Source organism: Lindgomyces ingoldianus (assembly GCF_010093535.1).
Source record: "Lindgomyces ingoldianus strain ATCC 200398 unplaced genomic scaffold BDR25scaffold_7, whole genome shotgun sequence".
In the NCBI taxonomy this organism is placed as follows: Eukaryota; Fungi; Ascomycota; class Dothideomycetes; order Pleosporales; family Lindgomycetaceae; genus Lindgomyces; species Lindgomyces ingoldianus.
This window is the reverse complement of record NW_022985168.1, coordinates 173535-193213: the sequence shown is the minus strand read 5'-3', so window position 1 is coordinate 193213 and position 19679 is coordinate 173535. Positions and strand designations below refer to the sequence as shown.

The following is a 19679-nucleotide window of genomic DNA, read 5'->3' as shown; positions in this document are numbered from 1 at the left end:
TTGGTCTTGTGGGTGAATGCTTATATTACTTGGCTACGTTGTGGATGTAAATTAAGTCGTGGGAGAGCGGACGACTCCGGGGTTTCTACTTATTGGTGGTATGATCCACTGTCCGATAATCCTATTGTGAAATAGCTTCTTGCATAAAACAAAATTCGTTGTCAATTGCTGAAAAGACATATTTCTCAAACTTTGGTTGTTGCAAGACCTGAAATTATTATTTCATATTGGACACAGAAGGGTGGGACCAAAAAAATTTAACGCGAAACTTAGTAAATAGACGGGATTCGTTAGAGCTTTGGGATTTCGTTCGCTATCATGTAAGCGGGTCTTCTCTGGAGTGTAAGTTGGATCGGAGATGGAGGAATAATAAGAACAATACCCAAATGCTTAGATGCATTCCCTACTAATATGATACACCCCGTATACACGACAGGAACAGCCAACCAGATACTAACCATGAATTATTTAGCACTGTTCAACCACTCAGTACATATCGTACACGCGTTTTCTCCTACGCTCTCAACTCAACCGGACTCTTAAAATCCTTCATCGCTTCCTTAAACCCCTGCCCTCCTAAAATCTCATTAACCTTCTCCAGCATCGGTCCCTCCCTCCTGCCCTCATAATCGCCCTCCTTAACCGGCTTCCCAACCTGCGTCGCATCCTCCAGACTCTCAAACTCCCAGATATTCGCCTTCATACCAATCCCGTGGTACTGGTATTTCGACAGAAATGCTAGCCACGCTTTCACGACATCCGGATGGCCGTCTTGGATTTGGATGAGGCGGCGCATGGTGATACGCTCGAAATTCTCTTGCGATTTCTTGAAGATAAAGTTTGCGCGGGGGACTGTCCAGCGTTCGGTGATTCGGGGAAGAGGAATGGGACCGCGGGCGGGTAGACCCATGTAGTATGCTGCGCGCATGGCGAAATCGGCGAAGAACTCCATGTTTCGGATCGAGTATGTGCGGAGCTGGAGATCACAGACTGGAATGCCATGTTGCGGCGAGCGGCGGAGGGGTCGAAGGTTGACAGCCCGGATGTTGAGGGGTTTGCGGAGCGCGTCAAGTTCTTTCTGGATTTTGGGGTCTGCGGGTGGTTTTTCGCCTCCGGGGAGCTCGATGCCTCGTTCCCTGCTCATTATTAGAAATTTTAGACGGATGAAGGCAGCGAACACACTTCGCCAGCTTGATTGCCTCAATGCCTTGATGCTTGTACATGTGCAATAACGTGAGGTGATCTGGAGAGTTCCTCATCTTCTTCCACTTCCTCTTCGCATCCTCCTGTGTCAAGGGTTCCCATTCTTTCTGCTTTTTGGTAACTTCTTGCATGCTTCTCCATAACCTATAGTGTTCAATTAGCATCTTGCAGATTTCCTGTATTCTGGGTCACCATAAGCCATACTGCTTGTATTCTTCCTCGTTAACTCCCATATCCTCCAATTGCTCCTCTAATGTCATATTCTCCTTCGGAGCTTTATCCACCGCCCCTTTTGGCTCACGGAGTTCGTCATCGTCGTTCCTCGCTCTCGAGGATTTGCTTCGTGAAAATGTCTGGGGGAAGGTTCTCGGGGTTGTAATCTGCTCAACGTCAATAATTGTGCATCGGAGACGCACCCAAGCTATACATACATGTATCCCCCTCACAGAGCCAAAAACAAATCTTGTACACCTAGGAGCCGCCATTGCTTGTCATCCTGCATATTTGTGGATAGAGCACTAAGTTGAAGATGAAATGGATTTGAACTAGCCTAATTCGTCACCGCCCGGCAGAACATACCGGTCACCGTGCCAAGCCCACTGACCTTCTTTCTGCACACTAGATCACAACCTTGGAAAACACAAACTGCCCTTTTGCCCTTCGCAGATATGTGGAAACACATGTAAAGAGTATCTACCTTAGTAACACCTAGTTTCGTTATTGCTTTAGCCAAAAATGGAGATCACAACCTCCCCTTCTACCTACCAACGGGCAACCGAAACCGCGAGCCACATTCGCTCCGCCTTGCCAGATGTCTTGCAAAATCCTAAAGTAGCTATCGTGTGTGGCTCTGGGCTAGGTGGTCTAGCACAGACGATTGACCCAACCCCAAAAGTTGAGCTGGCGTACGAAAACATACCGAATTTCCCCAAGAGCACTGGTGAGTTGTACGTGGTCTCATCTAAAAGCTAAGGCATATTGAAATATCTTCTTTGAAAGACAAAAAGAGCTAGTGGCTCGGGATAATGATTCATATGCAATACAGTTCAAGGCCATGAAGGGAAATTCGTCTTCGGGCGCTTAGGCCCTCATCAGACTCCCGTTGCACTTCTAGTAGGACGAGCACAGTCAGTCACGCATGCCTCGATAAGATAAGAAAGTTCTCCTAGGTATTGATAATTGATATTCAGCTTCTACGAAGGCCACACAATGGACATGGTCACTTTTGCAACCCGAGTTTGCAAACTCATGGGTGTAGAAGTAATAATTGGTGCGCTCAGGAAACCCAAATATCAGAGACAGTGGACTCTGACTTTGTGTATATCAGTTACAAATGCAGCCGGTGGACTCAACCAAAATTATGCTGTTGGGGATATCGTGTGCTTGAATGATGTATGGTTGTCCGCACAGCCGTGGAGTTTTATAACCTGGATGAACTGACGAGATAAAGCACTTAAATATGGCTGGTCTTGTCGGCATTCACCCACTGCGAGGGCCGAACCTCGACGACTTCGGTGTTCGCTTTCCACCGCTGTCAGATGCGTATGATCTGGACCTGAGGGTGCGTGTCCATAGAGCATGGAAGACGTTAGGCCTAGACAAGCAAAAGAGACGGCTACATGAGGGCATTTATGCGTTTGTTGCGGGACCAACGTAAGTCATTGGACTCTTATGTCTTCATTGTATATTGCTTGGCGCCTGTCTCTGGTTGCTAATTCATGGTAGTTATGAGACTCGGGCTGAATGCCGCATGCTGCGCGGCTTTGGAGCGGATGTTGTGGGAATGTCCACAGTTCCAGAAATTGTTGTCGCTAGGCACTCAGGAATTCGGGTGTTGGCCCTCAGCTTGGTGACCAATAGCGCAGTCCTCGAAGCGGGTCCCCTAGGGTCTGATGAAGCGTTACAAAGCATGACGAAAGCCGAGCTTGACGCACACTTGGGAAGAGGAAAAGCAAACCACGAAGAGGTCCTTGAGGCTGGGAGGGAGGCCGCAAAAGATATGCAGGCGCTTGTAAAGTTGATAGTCTCTGATCTCCATGAGCTATAAACCTGGGTAAGCAAGCCTTCGAGATGGCCAGCGAAAGGACGTGATGGTGCCAACGAAGGCCATGTACAGATAGCAAAGAAGAAGCTACTGTTCCATCACATGGGTGCAAGGTATGTGGACGCCTTGATCGTGCCATGAGAGGTGCAACGTGTGTCGAGTCTGGCCACTCATCGCTTCCCCACCCGGCCTTGCCGCTTCGCTTTGAGTGCTTTGTAGAATGCCTTCTTCCCGCTCGTTTTAGTCTTCTGGATCTCGTTGTACTTTCTCTTGAAGCGCCCTGTTTCTTGCTCTTGCGCGAGGACCTCTTCCACGAAAGTCTTCTTGCGGTCTTTATTGTTAAGTCGCCCGTTGTAGAACTCGGTCGGGCCTTCAATGACGGTGCCAACTTGGGAGTAAGCCGGTACATCGGCCTTTGAATTTGTTTTCTTATAATGCCGTTTTGGATCGAGGACGCCTCTCATCTTTAGCAATTGGATGTCCCGACGAAGCTCAGGGGTAAGCTCCGTCCGAGGAAGATTGAACCAGTTGGGTCCTGCTGTTGCCTTCTTCTCCTACGATCCGTTAGTTCCATGCAACAACATGTTTCGCAGAGTACATTGTGTGTATGGTGCCTCATTGTAACTATGAACATAGATGACCCTCAGTGGTGCAGGAAGACACCCAAAACGAGGTCCGGATCTGCTTCAGGAGGAAATTGGGAAAAAATTATAATCATTGGCTGGGAGAAGATGAAATGTACCGTACTTACCGCTTCTTTCAATTTCTTCACCTGGACTGGATCCTCGATCTTCTTCACCCCATCAGCGAGGGCCCTGTCCTTCGCACTAATGAGTTGAGACAGGTCTAACCGCGTCACAGAGCCCTCAGTCTTCAAGTAAGTGTCTGCAATGTGTCCCGGCTTCAATCTGGGGAGCTTGAACGGGGCGTTGGATGTGCTGGTCTGGGAAGAGGCCTGTTTTGCGCGCATGCGGCGCTCAGCTCCATTCAGTAACTCCCGTATCTGTTCATCTGACAGTTCTTCGCCCATGTCGAAGTCATCTAGGGCAGCGCCCTTGTCGACAGAGGGTTGATGCGCTGGCGCGGCCATGTCGAAGTTGGCTTGGAGAGGCTGCACTGGGGGAGAAAAAGTGTTGGAGAAATTTTGGCGTTGCACGGCCCGCCTCGGCCCATCCGCAGCTAAACCGCATTCAATCTCCCACGTGAGGAGTGTCGGCCAACCAATGCATGCTCGCTGCAGCGCAACCATCGCAGCTTCACTCTTGTCTTCACCTCATCTCACGCTGATGATGACCAGGTGCAGATGGCGTGGTTCAAGCCGTGTCTTTTCAACCCCGAACATGGCCAACTCATCACGCTGCCCTTGACCGGCAGCTGTGAATTGGCCGCCCCTAGCCAATCAGCGCCCCGCCAGCACACACACTCGCCCAATCATCACTCCATCGAGCGGAGTGTTCCAACGAATGCGTGCGTCCATGTTGCGCGTTGCATGTCGTCCTGGCGGCCCTCTCGCTAGTGCTGCTCTTGCTGTTCTCTCGATAATGTTAATTGTGTTGCCCTGGCGGTTCAGCTGCTGCATCGCTGTTCTGGCACTGCTCGATCACGATGAGATCGAGCCTGCCGGCACATGCGAAGAGCGATGTGACGAGCCCGGCATTAGACACTGCGCGCTGTCACCCCTCAATTCTGCGAGAGTCCGGTGTGACAGGCGGCTTCAGATAGATATAAACTCAGCGGAGTCCTGGGGGTGGGGGAGGAGTGATCGCTGGGGAAGTGCATGTCCAGATCCGCCCGCCGCGCTGCAGATTCGAAGCTTCCTCCTGCCCATTTCTTCCCCGCCCCTCGCTGCGGGCACCAACACTCGTCTCCAGGAGATCTTGCTCATTGCCTGCCCGCTGACTCCACAGCGTTGGCCGCAGTCCCTGTCTCGGAGGGCGGCTTCTTGCGTGTGGTTCGTCGGCCTTGCCTGCGCTTCCTCCCATCCGATTGGCAAAACCCACGACAGCAATTTGCGCCGCACGTCGCGGCGTGTTCCGTATCGCGTCTTGGTCACCAGGTAAACAACCATCCCAGCGTGAAGGCCAGAAAGATGGCGGGTGTTGCACCGTGGCCTACTGATCGCAGCTCGCAGCATCAATTTGGGCGCAGGTACCTCCCGCGTGCGCCTGGCCTTCCCCGCTTATCCTTTTGCCTGCAACGTCGTCCACTCAGACCGCATATTTGACGCAACCACAGCATCCAAGCTACATTCACACAAACACCCACCCCGACTACCGTCACCACCATCCATTGGGCCTTCGCAGCTCCCTCCTGCATCGATCCGCTGACAGCGACCGACATCTGGCGACTGGGCATTTGCCCACGAATCAAACCCCTGCTCCCTGTGTAACCCTAGAGTGACGAGATCGTCATGGACCCGACACATCTCCAAGCTCACGGCCAGCAGAAGATGCGCCAGGCGCCCGCCGCCCCGAAACGATATGACGGTTTAAACGGGAACCCTCTGTACGACTCGAACAATGGCGGGCACTACGGTACGTTTTTGCATGCGCGACCTCTCTCGCCTTGACCGACTTTATGAGACCTCTGAGCTGACTGCTTCGCCATCAGGAGCCTCCGCCTCAGTACGTACCTTCGCTGAATGCTCGCTTGGAGCTCCTCTCCACCTCGCAGAAACTGATTTTTGGTCCAGATTGCTGCCCAGGGCCATGCGCCCGACGCGCAGCTCTTCACCGGGTCATGGCAGAACGTACGAGGTATGGCAGACGTGCGCACGACTCACAGGCTGATTTGATAACAGGTGAATCAAGGCCTAAACGGGACTTACCGCGACATTCTCAATACCTATTGGCAACAACAGGTGATGAAGCTGGAGACTGATGAACACGACTACAAGCTCCATCAGCTCCCGCTGGCACGGATCAAGAAGGTCATGAAAGCGGATCCCGAAGTCAAGATGATATCTGCCGAAGCCCCAATTCTCTTCGCGAAGGGATGCGACATATTCATCACGGAGCTCACGATGCGCGCATGGATTCATGCAGAGGAGAACAAGCGCCGCACTCTTCAGCGCTCGGATATTGCGTCGGCCTTGTCGAAATCAGACATGTTCGACTTCTTGATTGATATTGTCCCTCGTGAGGAGGCTCACCCCCACAAGCGGAGTGGTGGGCAGAGTAGCGCCGCTGTTCAATCAAATGCCGCAATCCCCCCAGGTGCGATGCCTCAACAAGGCGGGGTGCACGCGCCACATCAGATGCCTCCTCCACAGGACTACGGAATGGGGCAGCATATGGCTCCACAAGAAGATTTCCGCCCGTCAGGCATGTATGCTCCGCAAGTGCAAGGCGACCCCAATGCCTATGGCCAGCTGCCACCCCAATTTGACCCAGCTGTTTATGGAGCATATCCAATGGCAGGCCAGCAAGTAAGCTCAAGATTCACTACCTCGTTCTGTTCTTCTCTGATTTCGGATAGCAGATGTATCCCGTGGGTCAGCGTGGGCCTGACCCAACTGGAGCTGGGGATCCTAGCCAGGGCTATCGACCTCATGATCCAGAGGGGGATGCAGATGCAGAAGGAGAGAGGGAAGATTTTGGCCCTTAACAGCAGCTGACCATCTGACTAGTGAAGAGAGAGGCCGTGACAGGGGGAGATGGGGGCCTTTTAGGACTTGATATTGGAGTAGAGGGTGGAAGACTTTCAATTCTTGTCAGCCTGACCCCGAAAACCGGATAGCGGGGGACGACATGGCGAAGGTGCTTTAAAATGGGCAGATCTCTTCTCTGACACTTGGGGCTCGGTGGGATTGGGTGGGAATACTCTGCGAGTCGAGGTCAGGGGAAAGGTCGGGGTGTTTTGGAGCTGTCCTGGCGGTTTAGGCCTTCGGCCGCGGATGGGGTACGGATGGGATGGCGTACATAAAGACAGCAAAATGAATTTCGATTGAAGAGTGGCATCCTGCGACATCATGTGCATGCGTGCTTTTGGGCGTTCCTGCATCTGATGGCAACGAGTAGTCCGATCCCGCCCGAGGAGTTCGGAAGTGATGTGGACGCCATGTGAGCCCGAGGCTCATTCGGGACGCGAATCAAACGTGCAGCCTTGCGCAAGATTTACGAACATTTATATATGAGGCTCAGGAACCCAAAACGCGCGACAAAGTTGCTGTCGTCACCCCACCCATTATTCACTCCTACACTCCGTCACACCTGCCAAACGAAGACCCCGCCATTGGTCCGTGCCTCTCGCCCTTTCCCCCACCAGCCGTTGAGTCTCGTGGCCTGCAAAGCTCCTGTTCTGCTGTATCCCACGCACAACTCACCGCCAAATTTCCATTCCTCCATCGACAGCTATTTGAGCACCCCTCGTCCGCTCAATTGCTGCTCCGCTCGTCCCTACTCCTTTGCTCGCCATCTCACCTTCCCTCGCCCGCACTTCCCCTCATCGTCCGATCCACTAATCACAAGCTAACAAAATGGTCAAGGCCTGCGTTGCTGGAGCGTCTGGGGGCATTGGACAGGTGTGCACTCCTGAGGAACTGCGTAAAGTACCGCTGCTGATAGAATGCTAGCCGTTGTCCCTCCTCCTCAAGGCTTGCCCCCTCGTTGACGAGCTTTCTCTCTATGATGTTGTCAACACGCCCGGCGTTGCCGCCGACCTTTCTCACATCTCGACGCCAGCAGTACGCACACGTCCGGGCCTTTTCAATTGAGGGTTATACTGATGCAGCGAGCAGACCGTCACTGGTTTCCTGCCTCCGAATGAGGGCATGAAGCAGGCCTTCACTGGCTGCGACATCGTCGTCATTCCTGCTGGCATTCCCCGTATGTCCGCACCTATCAGCTGTCGGTGAGGCGGGTGCTGACCCGCTGTAGGCAAGCCTGGAATGACTCGCGACGACCTCTTTAAGATTAACGCTGGCATTGTACGAGATCTTGTCAAGGGTGTCGCAGAGGCCTGCCCAAAGGCCTTCGTCCTGGTCATCTCCAATCCCGTGAACTCGACTGTCCCGATTGCTGCTGAGGTGCTAAAGGCCGCTGGCGTCTTTGACCCGAAGAAGCTATTCGGTGTCACCACTCTTGACGTCGTCCGTGCCGAGACATTCGTTGCTGGCATCTCTGGCGAGAAGAACCCATCCAAGACGGTTATCCCAGTCATTGGTGGTCACTCTGGAGAGACCATTGTTCCCCTCTTCAGCCAGGCCAAGCCCGCGGTTGACATCCCAGCCAAGGACTACGATGCTCTCATCAACCGTGAGTAACTACGAGCGATCGGGTCGTAGGTCAATCCTAATGCGTCCATAGGCGTCCAGTTTGGTGGTGACGAGGTCGTTAAAGCTAAAGATGGCCTTGGCTCTGCTACTCTTTCCATGGCCTACGCCGGCTTCCGGTGGGTATCGAAGCTCGCTCATAAAGGCATTTGCTGATAAAAGTAGATTTGCCGAGAAGGTGATCAAGGCTGTTAAGGGCGAGAAGGGCATTGTCGAGCCTAGCTTCGTCTACCTCCCAGGTGTCCCAGGCGGCGAGGCTATTGTAAAGACTACCGGCTGTGAATTCTTCTCTGTCCCAATTGAGCTTGGAGTAAGTTGAACAATGCATCCCCTTTCCCACTCTTCCTAACAGTCCACAGCCCTCCGGCGCCGAGAAGGCTATCGATGTCGTCAGCACCGCCAACGACGCCGAGAAGAAACTACTCGAGGCTTGTTACACTGGCCTGAAGGGAAACATCGCCAAGGGCGTTGAATTCATCCAGAACCCACCACCAAAGTGAGCCTTCTCCAATCCTACCCACCCTTCGTCCGCGAGAGAATACTCATATAAGCATGGCAGATAGGTTATAGGCCAGCATGATAACGAACCCCACCTACTTCCATGAGAGGAATAAATTTAGGCGGGTATAGATTTTGATTCGTGTTTGTATGGGTATCTGGGCAAGCGTGACTGAGCGGATTGACTCGGGCCTATACGGTTAGATGTCCATGAATGAAAGCTCCTTGTGCGCAAAGGTTTTCAGACATGCAAGTTGTATGCATTTAGAGGTGATGATACTCAACCGCCATCCCCCCCCCCCAAAAAAAAGTGATACCCAATCTCCTAACTCCATACGCCACCCAATGCCGCTTGAAATAATGTTAAACGCCACACGGACTGCACTGTATCTGACATGCATGCCCTTGCTCTTTATATCAAGGCTTCGCACCCACTGTCCGTATCTGAAATGTAGCATTCGGCGGCCCACTCGACTCCGCCTGCACAGTCGCCTGTATCCCCAGCGCAGCAAGGCTTCCTCTTATCACTCCCGCCGGAAAATACAAAAAAGGCTGCACCCTGGCTATGTAATTCGCATCTTTTCCCAAGCCCGCAACGGTGTCCCCCATAGCGGCCGCCGCCTGTGCAGGTAATTGGTCGAATTTTTTGGTGTCAAAGGACATGCGAGAAAGGGGTTTGAAGGAGTTGTCGGTTAGTACGTAGATGCCGCGATGGTTAGTTTTGAGGTTATCGATTTGCTTGCGGAACAGGAGGGTCCAGAGATCTTTGCAGAGGAATTTTATTATGTCGAGGGGGGTTGTTGGACGCGGTTTGTCGCGGGAGAAACTGAGAGCAATTAGCAAAACTTCCTTAAAAAAAATTTGGGGGTTAGGAGAAGAGAGGCGAAGGCGAGGGGAAGGGGACGGCTTACCGTTCTACAACACCCAGTCCAACCCTATACCCCAAAGTCTCTAACCTATGGAATACAGCTTCTCTCGCCTCTTCCTCGTCCACCGTACCTCCCACTGCCCCTCCAACACCTCCAACATCTCCTATCCGCCCTACATTCCCAGCTGTGCTCCCCGAATCGTCGCTCCGTGGGTTAAGGGAACTAGATCCGCGCATCCATTCTTCTTCCCGTGCCGCCAGATCGGAGGTTATACGGTATGCCATTGGCACTAGTTCTATGAGGAGGAAGTCGAGACAGGATGTGCTTAGGAGGGTCGCAGTGGGGTCATTGTAGGGTGTGTTTAAGGAGGGGTCCGTGGGGGTGGAGGGGTTAGCCATAGTTGCGGCGGAGTGGAGTTGTTGGGATCTGATTATCGGAGAGTATATTGGTCGCGGTGGGAGAACGTATGGGTGGTAGTGAAGAGTGGAGGCCTGCAGCGGGAGCTTGGAGGTGGAGAGTTTTCCGCGGAGGACTGGGAATTATTCGGAGCAGAAGAGGCGTGGGAAGACTTGGGTTTTGCGACGTCAGGCAGGGACGAGGCCGAGCTTGATGTGCACTAGTATTCCTGGAGGTTTTGGAGAGGCGTGAGACGAGGTAGCGGGGGAAAAATATTCAAGTGTGGAAGCTTCGTGTCTGTCGTGGATGTAAAGTGAATTGTTAGCGGCGATCATTTGCAAGGGTCGCCGAATACGTCTTGGCGAATTTCCTGATTCGGAACGACACCTAAATTCACACCCCACCACGCTACTAGGTGAATCTTACAGGCAGTAACAGAGCTGCAGTTAGCTCTGTATCTTTTAATCCTTCCTCCATTTTCTTGATCCACGGCGAATTTACTGTTCAGTTTATTTTAGTGGCTTCTACAGTGCAATTGCTGGTAGACGGAATCTTCAGCTCAGGAAGAATGTGCGATAATAAGAGTCCTGGGTTCACATGGGCCTTAACACTGAGATAATTCTTCAGATTCTATACTCATTTTGTATCAAGTTATCACTTATTCATAGTATCCAGTATGCAAAAGGGTTTGTCTGTCCGTTTCCATTGCGGATCCCATTAAGACCATGCTATCTCTAGTTAGCAATCTGCAAAAACACGACCAAGACGGTAGAATATCTAAAGATCGATTCCAAGGTCAGCCAGGCCTCGACAAGGGTGTCACAATTTTCTCGAAATTCCAAAGAGAGGAACGAAACACAACACGTACGCAGCAGCAGCAGCAGCAGCAGCAGCCAAACTCTCAAACGCGCCTCGCAACCGTTGTAAAGGCAATGAGTGCCACAAAGAATACAACGAACCCCGTGACTACTCCCAGTCTCTTCATTATCCCGCTGGTCTTTGCTAAAATCCAAAGAGGTGCAATGAGCATGATCAACCAGACGAAAGTAATGGTGACGACGACGAAACGGTCAGTTCGTGCATCAGACCCGTAGTACAAAGTCTTGGTGTATGTGTAGTAGGCAGTGACATAATCTAGAGGTTTCTTTTTCCAAATATGGAGAAGCCGGAAACGGCGTGAGCGCTCGAGGAACTGCCGAAGGGGTGTGGTTGGTTTGGAGGCTAGGGAGAAGAGATCGTAAGGATGTTATATATAAACGGCTTCTTCATCCAGAATGGCATTCTAGGCATTATGAAACCAGTTGCTGGGGCTTTCGATGTCTTTCTTTGCCGCTCTCCGTTGTGAACGAATGGCGGATTGTTGAATGTGGAGCGCGTCCAGAGGATCCGGGCGCTTAGATCTTGGAATATGTGAACCAATTAGCGTGTACTTGCTGTATTCTTTAAGCTTTATATGAGGGTCCTTTAAAAGCTTCTTTCTCTCTGATACTGCTTCTTAATGAAACGAGCCATTATGAATATCACGTGCCTGCTTCCTTGAATAATAATTGTCCAATTCTTTCAACTGTTGCTCTGGCAAAAAGATTTAGTCTTGTAGAAAAAGCAACACCCGCGTATTCAGCAGACCTACCGAATCACCTAAACACCAAGAAATCATTGTCAGAGTCGAAGAAGGTTGAGTACGTGAGATAACCGAGATACTTCCAAGGCTTTTTAACCTACCTACTTCTTCAAGCTTCAGCTTACCGGCTCCGTCTGAGGAAGTCCCGTTAGAATTCAACGAGGATATGAGATCACTTAAAATATCCCTTCATCTGAGGGGCGTCACGCGAAAAGTGCGTCACCGGAAAAGTGCACCACAATAGACGCCACTCTTGTCCATGAGAAAGGCATATTAACTGCTTGGCCCGCTCCCCAAGTCAGGAACAAAATTCCGCGATACGTCCTCTACTATGACTGGTGTGTCCATTCTTAAATTTTTGTCTCGTGCATTATCAGCTGTTCCCCAAAGATCTCTAACAATGGGGACCAAAGAGAAAAGCCACCGAAGTCACTGGAAACTCGACCAAGCATACTTGCATAAGTCAGGAGTAAGTGACAGTGGAGCAATTTAAAGAAGAATAACTGCCATGAGAACAATCATCCAGTCTGTCTTCGGAAATATCAGATTCGATCATCTTCGTATCTCAGTGTGCCGCTGCTGTCAGTCGTATTGACAAGCATGCCTATATAGCTGAACTGCTATCAAACTGGCCGTTTGTCATAGGATAGCGCACAACCCCTTTCTACTTCGTGGACGAAGGTCAAGACGAAGGTCAAAACGAAGGCCCACCTGAAACCCCAGGGATAATCTTCCAGGGTGGCACCTCAATACCGTTCCCTGAGATTACTTCCACGCCAGAAAGGCAAGTGGGCTCAGATAAGCTTGATTCTCTGCTCATCAGGAATCCGGAGACTTTAGATACGCCGTTAAAATAGCTGGGTTCAGAACGGCCTGGTTCCCTGCCTATCCGAGATTCCGAGACTCGAGATGCGCTGGCAACACTGCTGGGTCCAAAGGAGCCTGACCCTCAGCCTATCCGATATTCTGAACAAAAAGAATCCTGGCGAAAGCGGTGGTCACTCCGTTACAAGTTGCAGAGGGAGTCGAAAGCCGGAGTCGTTGGAACGAAAGGAGGTACCTGAGCTGGGAATGTTGGAGCCCCAGAGAGCATTACACTTTGTTTGACGGTACACTCTATAGCTGGCGACTGAGGTATCCACCGCGACCTAGCACCCTATCGGTGGTGCAGGGACGTATTCTCGAACAGAATCCCTTTAGGCATGGTACCCGGAACAATAATCAAAGTAGGAGAGCGAATAGGCTTGGGTCATATTCGGTACAATGATATGCATTATGCAATATAAATTCGTGCCCTAATAGTTCCATAAGTTCGAAAGAGTCCGCATTCCCGCTCTATACCCATTTTCTCGAGGTTTCCTAGGAGGCCGCTTTTTCTCGAGCCGCTTACAGCTCACGTCCGCTTTGACGAGTATGAAATTTTGGTCGAACACGTAACCGTTGGCATTCCCACATCTTTCTAGGGCCGGCGCCAGCGAGAGCTCGACTCTCCTAGGCTTATCATTGTCCTCTTCAATGTCCTCCATCTCGGAGTCGTAGAAGCCATAGCCGAAGAGCTCACCCGACTTGCCACCTGTAAAAGTGACGAAGCGGTAATCTGCCCTTTGCCGTTTCATCTTTAGGTCCAGAGCGACCGCTGCAGAGACTATTGTGCGAAGTTGATCTTTCCCGTGCCTTAAGCTCTGAGTGGCAAATGGTCGCAGCTTCCTCCGCAGTCTACTGCAGAACCGGGATATTCGCTTGAGCACAGGCGCGGCGTCGAACGTGGGCCTCCATTTGCCGTCTACTTGTGGAACAAGGAGGTTGACAGTCATAGCCCTCCACCGATGGTATTCTTCGGCATCTTCTTCATTTTTTACAGCTGAGAAGAATCAGCATTCTTGAGATCGAACGCCAAATTTTGAAACTTTTACTTACCTTTGCGCAGTGTATCGTTAATTGGGCGGAGCTTCCTTTCGCCTAGCTTTCCAGCCCAAACATATCCACAACCTTTAAACAAATTGCTGAATATGCGATGCTGGAGCCTACTCCACACGAAGGCCTGAATGAGGAGCGGCCGATCCTGGGAGTGTTTGAGATATGTCTGGTAGTTGTCGGTGAGCGTACCAAACAGCTCCTTGGACGAGTGGACGTGCGGTCTTCGGCTTCGAGAGGAAGGTGGGCCACTGAAGTACTGCTCGCTCCAACTACGAATCTCATAACGGAGAGCCTGTAGCTCCTCAATGAGGCTCTTCTCATCCGATTTGTATATCACTGACTGCTCCCGCGGTATTCCATGCGCACCCATTGATTTTCTCTGGAGCTGTTTCCGGAGAGCATCACGCTCTCTTGTGACCTGGTAGAATCGTTCCACAAGATCGTCCTGGCTGCTACCCGGTCTGATGTCCGGCCGCGATGGAGACTTTGGTGGGATGAGCGGGGAGCCATTGAGGGGACGTCCCGAATTCCGATTGGGGCTGGGGGAATTTTCTGATGATGAGGATTGCGGCCAGTGTTCTGCCGCAGCTACAGCAGCAGCCCTACTGGGTGCGCTGCCATTGGGAGGGACGTACTGGGTCTTCCGGCGACTCTTGGGTATCAATTCCTCTTCATCAGACCATTCTGTGTCGGCATCGAGGAAAGGATTAGGCCCCATTCGGTCGGAATGGAAGGGAGAATCGAGGACTTCGGCAGAAGGACAGGAGATTTTGAGGGCAGACAGGGTCGAGTTTCGCACGTCTTTTGTTCTCCGTCAGTACGCCGCGACGCCCGGCTGTGGATATTCTACAGACGACCACGAATCGGACGTACCAAGGCCTTGATCCGTCATGTCTAGCCGGAGATCATGCTGCAGGCCGATATATATACTCAAAAAGCAAAGCGGTGTACTGCGCGGGCGCCCTGAAGCTGTGAGATCAGATCTTAGTTCAAGTGTTGGACTCTGCGCCGCAATGCTCAATAGTCCGGGCGGCTGAGACCCTTGGTGGTGTGCCGGAAGGCTGGGAATATCGAGAGGCAAAGCCCCTCCTTATCATGCGCAGAGTGGCATGGTGGAAAGCCAAATTCCTCTGGCCGAGAGAGCGCCAGCCTCATCAGGCTTTCGTGGAATCTCATGGCTAGCCGTAGCGACCTGGCGGTTCGACGGCCACTCAGGGCAGCAGGATGCCTGTTAAGGCACAAGTGACATGTGACTCCTCATTGGGTGGCTGCAGCCATCGGTGCCTGAGTTTATCCGGCCTGCCCAATGCACCGTAGAACCTTCCACGGGTCGTTCATCAATCCTCGACAAAGCCATGCCTCCCGCCCGTTTTTATCCCAGCCTCAACTTTACCATCTAGGCCATCCTGCTTATCCTATGTTTTAAGAAGGAAAGCTACGATCAGTTGACGCGACAAATGACGACCGAGATGGCTCCGAAGCCATCTCCACCCGTTCCCTCATTGCTACCTTTCGGCCTTGGAATTAAGCTAGCCCAGGGCATTCACTCAAGGTCCATGCCTGCAACATGCATTGCACGTGGACGTGTTGCAAAGGATTCAAATTCATTTCTTATCTTCACTTCTGAAATTATGGCAACAAACAAACCTGAGGAATCATCTTTGTATCCTTCTCTCCTTGTTTGTAAACTCTCCGTTGTCGTTGGTCATATACCTCCTCAGACTCTCAGCCATCTTTAAACTGCCATGCTGCTTCTCGTTAGCGGTGCTAAAATTTAGCCTGCGGCTTTCAGCTGCCGACTTACTTGATTGAGATCGTCTTAGCTTCAACATAATGCATTAGTCCCTGCCTACCACCCTCTCTGCCAAGGCCACTCTGCTTAAATCCTCCGAATGGTGCCTCCATTCCAAAGGTCTGCGAGCTGTTGATGTTTACCATGCCAGCCTCGAGTTGCTTCGCAACGCGCAAGGCACGACTGGTAGATGCGGTGAAGATGCAAGCTTTCATGTTTGTCAATTCAGCGCGTCTTCTTCAAGCGTTCAGTCGAGGATGAAACTTACATGATAAACCATAGCTAGTATCGTTCGCCATACTAATGGCCTCTTCCTCCGTCTTGAACGTCCTGATTGTTATTACTGGGCCGAAAATTTCTTCGCGGTATATCCGGGCATCATCCTTGGGATTGAGGAAGATGGTGGGTTCAACGTAGAATCCAGAAGTTCCATGGCGCTTTCCTCCAGTGATGAGCTCGGCCTCAGTCTTACCAATCTCAAGGAAACTCATTACTCTCTCAAATCTGTCGACGCATGAGCATTCTCACCAATAAACGAAATACCACTGCAAGACTTACTGCTTTCCGTCAACCAACGGACCAAGGAATGTCTTTGGATCCAGTGGCGCACCGATTGTGTGGGCAAACTGCTCGTACCGTGCCTTCAGCTGCTCAATAAACTTGGGTGCAATGTCTTCGTGGACAAACGTTCTCGAAGCCGCAATGCAGGCTTGACCAGTGTTGAAAAGGAAGTTCTGAGAGTGGTGGACCAGCGCATTTTCAATATCGGCGTCGTCGAAAATGATTGAGGGAGATTTTCCACCAAGCTCCAAAACCACACGCTTGAGGTTGCTTTTTAGACGTCAGTCATCGACGGTGACACGTCTCCTTCTCAGATCTTACCTCTTGGCAGCTAGTTCTTGGACCTTCTTTCCAGCGAACACGGAGCCGGTGAAGGAGATTTTGTTGATATCCATGTGAGAAGCCAGCATGGACCCAGCCCGTCCATCTCCGGAAATGATATTGATGACACCTGGGGGGAATCCCGCTTCTTTCACTAAGTCACCAAGGGCTAGTACTCCCAAGGGGCTCTTCTCAGAACCCTTATAGATGAAAGTGCATCCGACTGCCATAGCAGCAGCAACCTTGGCTCCGAAGAACATCGGGCTCGCGTTCCATGCTCCAATACCTGCGCAGACACCAACGGGCTCGTATTGAACGATCTTCAAGGACAGCGGGTCAGTATCATGATTCTAGACATATCGATGCTTTCTAGGACGCTTGCCTTGTAGACTCCGTCCACCTCAGGGTATTGCTCTCCGGTGACCTTGTCGGTCCAGCCTGCGTAGTCTAGATCACCATCAGAATCGGCCGACTCCACGAGTGGTATACAAGTTCAAGGACCAAAGTCGGGGGTAAACTTACATCTGAAAACAGAGGAAGTCATGCCTAGGATCATATTCACTACCTGAAGTGGCATTCCCATGGAGTTCGCTTCCAACGGCGCAATTTCAGCGGCATGCTTGTCAAGAAGGTCGGCAAAGTTGAGCATGACCTTTGTCCTTTGTGGCCCAGTAAACTTAGACCACGGGCCTTTGAATGCTGCCCTTGCAGCGGCTACCGCAGCATCTACATCAGCTTGGCCGGCAACTTGAACCTTATCGGCAACCAGAGATTCATCATGGGGACTGTAGATGCTCAGGGTCTCGCCTGATTTGGCATCGACGTACTAGCTCAATGTCAGAATCTCCTTTTTAGGCAGGGGACTGTAAGGTACCTCATTGTTAATGAAAAGCTGGGTATGCATGACTTGGTGCTGTTTATCGATCAACCGGAAAGGCTGTATACTCGAGGAGGACAGAAGGATGAGCTGCTGAGGCGAGGTCCAGCGTTCTTATACCACATACCTGTGCCGCTAGGATGCATCCCTTGGTCATTGAGGTATGGCCGGCAATGTCGCCCAGCTAGGCCCATCGTGCCAAGGTTTCTGGGTCTAGTGCAAAACACATAGCGGCGAACGTTCGATTCCAAAACTCTTTCGATCGCCAACAGCCCCGCGCTGGTTGGAGACCCAACGAATAGGAGTGAAGTCGCGTGAGTGGTCCGTCCGTCGCTGGCGTAAGCGAAGCTTCAATTAAGCCAGTCCCTGTGATGTTAGAGAACCTTTGTCATTCCATCCTGACATGTTAGTTCGTCTCTCCCGGCCTCAGCTACCAAATTCGTACGCTATGTCTAAATGGCTCTCGTCGACCGTCTTAACTCCATGCCAAGCCTCGTGCCCCCTGCATTTTGCAGTCATCAGTAATTTTACCCCAAACATGCGGACGAAACTCTTCTCAATTAAGTCCGCCATAGCTCCATGGAATGTGTATACATTCTACTTGCAGATACTTTCCTGAAATAGAGAATTGGAATTATCTGTGGGGTGTAGCTGAATCTCGACTGAGGCGGTCGATTTAGCACAATTGGGCTAAAGTCTGACGAAGGCCTAACTTTACTTCGACTACACCAATTAGGTATGCTTTTCTTCAGCCGTAACTCTGTGCATAGTGTTGATCTGCAGCCTCTGACTGAGAACCCTACGTGAACGTCGCGCTGCTTCAAGTGCAGGAAAAAGTCAGCAGTATTCGCAAAGACGGCCATGAAAGGTTAGCTGATGCGGCAGGCCTCTGTAACTCTCGCCAGATTAGCGGTGAGAGGTGTGGCATACCAATTGAATTGATTCAGACCCCCAGAGCTGAATCTCAACACGTGCATTATGGCGATGGGAAAGCATTGCGCGACACACTGCATAGGGACGTCACTACTGAAGGTCATGGGGTAATGAATATGGCTGATGGGACTGTTGGTTGGCATATATCTTATGCTGACCGCTGTCGAAGGCAGTCTCTAGAAACATGGAGTAACCCAAACTTTAAATTGAGACTACTTGCAGGTAAAGGTACGCGGTTAAGTCAACTTGAAATATGTATTTCTCTCATTATTTTCCTCACGTTAATGAGTTTACAGGCGCCGCCCTACCCGAACTTGACCCCTTGTTGTTCAGAAGACCAAGAAACAGTAACCTCTCTCTTGAAATAGCACTTTGATAGCTCGCTCAGTGCAAAGTTGGGCGCCTGACGTACGGTATACCCCAGCAAACCTAAATTACAACATGCTTGATTGATTCTATAAGCGATTCGCCTCGTACCATGGTAACTAGTGCGCAAAGGCTTGTTGCGTAGCTGTGGGCTATTCCTTGGGTAAAGTCTAACAAGTTCTTCTCTCTCCTGAAAAATTGATCAGTTTCAGCAACGCCTTCCAGTTAAGGAAATGCCGAGGTTGGCTTAAGACACTATGCACATTGAAAGGAAGATTGAAGCATAATATCTTTGGGTGGATACTTCCATTCAGAATTGCCTAGATGATTAGGATGAGGAAACAGCGAGAAGAAAGCCTGTGTACCAAAATTCTCTCCCGATGCTCTACGCTGCTTCTGCACCAGATGCTGCAGCTGGGATGAGTCAGGAAGGTGTCGAAACGCCTTTCCCGTTTGAGGTTTGGGGTGTTCGCCCGTCCGAGGGCCGCGCCGTTTTGGTTGAGCTTGATTCTTTGTCTAGATTTATTTCAGATTGTCTCTCACACTGTCCTGTCACAAAACGACGATAGTGTTTCCAAGGGAACCTTTTGTCAAGGCGGACCTTATATTTTCACAGATCAAGGTCTCCTTTGGGAATTCGTATCCATTGCTAAATGCGAAGATGAGTATCTTGAACCACTAGAGGTAGTTTCCCGAAAAGACACCACGGCTTTGTGTTGAAGCTCCTCCCTCATGCTAGGTTAAGTCGTCAAAGTGGCCAAATCCGAAAGAATACCTCAGGCTCCAAGTGACTCAACACGGGCGATTCCCTGAATACCGTACGCCAAGTTGGAACTGGGTCGCTGTCAATGAAGAACTGGCGGAGTGCGAGTCTATCAATTATGGATCATAAAATCAAGAGCGCGACGATAACAAAGAATAGGAGAACAGTCCACCCCTTATCCCGGAATGGCGTTTGCTTCGAACTATCCCAGATTGAGGTTCTCGAAATTGAAACAGCCCTCTCTAG

General features: G+C 51.0%; 9 protein-coding genes across 9 annotated transcripts; 3 read left to right on the top strand and 6 right to left on the bottom strand.

Annotated features, from left to right (window-relative positions):
* Positions 1–421: 421 nt before the first annotated feature.
* On the bottom strand, positions 422–1694 carry BDR25DRAFT_280780 (30S ribosomal protein-like protein S10). Its single transcript, XM_033687841.1, has 4 exons — positions 1635–1694; positions 1408–1583; positions 1183–1347; positions 422–1136 (listed from the first exon to the last, which is right to left on the bottom strand). The coding sequence occupies exons 1-4, from the start codon at positions 1686–1688 to the stop codon at positions 515–517; spliced, it is 1017 nt and encodes a 338-aa protein (XP_033550907.1). The 5' UTR covers positions 1689–1694; the 3' UTR covers positions 422–514.
* Positions 1695–1829: 135 nt separating this feature from the next.
* BDR25DRAFT_255676 (purine nucleoside phosphorylase-like protein) lies at positions 1830–3398 on the top strand. Its single transcript, XM_033686367.1, has 6 exons — positions 1830–2143; positions 2249–2330; positions 2394–2473; positions 2531–2595; positions 2654–2856; positions 2929–3398. The coding sequence occupies exons 1-6, from the start codon at positions 1939–1941 to the stop codon at positions 3248–3250; spliced, it is 957 nt and encodes a 318-aa protein (XP_033550906.1). The 5' UTR covers positions 1830–1938; the 3' UTR covers positions 3251–3398.
* Positions 3399–3417: 19 nt separating this feature from the next.
* Positions 3418–4337, bottom strand: BDR25DRAFT_215974 (Fcf2-domain-containing protein; the record flags this gene model as incomplete). Its single annotated transcript, XM_033684858.1, has 2 exons — positions 3418–3801; positions 3999–4337. The coding sequence occupies 2 exons, from the start codon at positions 4335–4337 to the stop codon at positions 3418–3420; spliced, it is 723 nt and encodes a 240-aa protein (XP_033550905.1).
* A 1013-nt stretch (positions 4338–5350) lies between these two features.
* BDR25DRAFT_301565 (histone-fold-containing protein) lies at positions 5351–7203 on the top strand. Its single transcript, XM_033689607.1, has 5 exons — positions 5351–5781; positions 5858–5871; positions 5940–5996; positions 6048–6674; positions 6725–7203. Exons 1-5 carry the CDS (start codon positions 5658–5660, stop codon positions 6851–6853), a joined length of 951 nt encoding a protein of 316 aa, XP_033550904.1. The 5' UTR covers positions 5351–5657; the 3' UTR covers positions 6854–7203.
* On the bottom strand, positions 6914–7216 carry BDR25DRAFT_391921 (uncharacterized protein; the record flags this gene model as incomplete). Its single annotated transcript, XM_033698174.1, has 3 exons — positions 6914–6946; positions 6979–7008; positions 7040–7216. The coding sequence occupies 3 exons, from the start codon at positions 7214–7216 to the stop codon at positions 6914–6916; spliced, it is 240 nt and encodes a 79-aa protein (XP_033550903.1).
* Positions 7217–7724: 508 nt separating this feature from the next.
* BDR25DRAFT_323134 (malate dehydrogenase) lies at positions 7725–9019 on the top strand (the record flags this gene model as incomplete). The annotated part of the gene is made up of 7 exons (XM_033692083.1): positions 7725–7769; positions 7821–7931; positions 7986–8073; positions 8125–8502; positions 8554–8638; positions 8685–8829; positions 8879–9019. 7 exons carry the CDS (start codon positions 7725–7727, stop codon positions 9017–9019), a joined length of 993 nt encoding a protein of 330 aa, XP_033550902.1.
* A 310-nt stretch (positions 9020–9329) lies between these two features.
* BDR25DRAFT_332267 (transport protein particle component) lies at positions 9330–10554 on the bottom strand. Its single transcript, XM_033692733.1, has 2 exons — positions 9929–10554; positions 9330–9843 (listed from the first exon to the last, which is right to left on the bottom strand). Exons 1-2 carry the CDS (start codon positions 10282–10284, stop codon positions 9435–9437), a joined length of 765 nt encoding a protein of 254 aa, XP_033550901.1. The 5' UTR covers positions 10285–10554; the 3' UTR covers positions 9330–9434.
* A 2644-nt stretch (positions 10555–13198) lies between these two features.
* Positions 13199–14712, bottom strand: BDR25DRAFT_323132 (uncharacterized protein; the record flags this gene model as incomplete). The annotated part of the gene is made up of 3 exons (XM_033692082.1): positions 13199–13764; positions 13821–14621; positions 14694–14712. 3 exons carry the CDS (start codon positions 14710–14712, stop codon positions 13199–13201), a joined length of 1386 nt encoding a protein of 461 aa, XP_033550900.1.
* A 908-nt stretch (positions 14713–15620) lies between these two features.
* On the bottom strand, positions 15621–17398 carry BDR25DRAFT_332265 (aldehyde dehydrogenase; the record flags this gene model as incomplete). Its single annotated transcript, XM_033692732.1, has 7 exons — positions 15621–15820; positions 15881–16116; positions 16171–16443; positions 16495–16814; positions 16877–16941; positions 17017–17320; positions 17369–17398. The coding sequence occupies 7 exons, from the start codon at positions 17396–17398 to the stop codon at positions 15621–15623; spliced, it is 1428 nt and encodes a 475-aa protein (XP_033550899.1).
* Positions 17399–19679: the final 2281 nt, after the last annotated feature.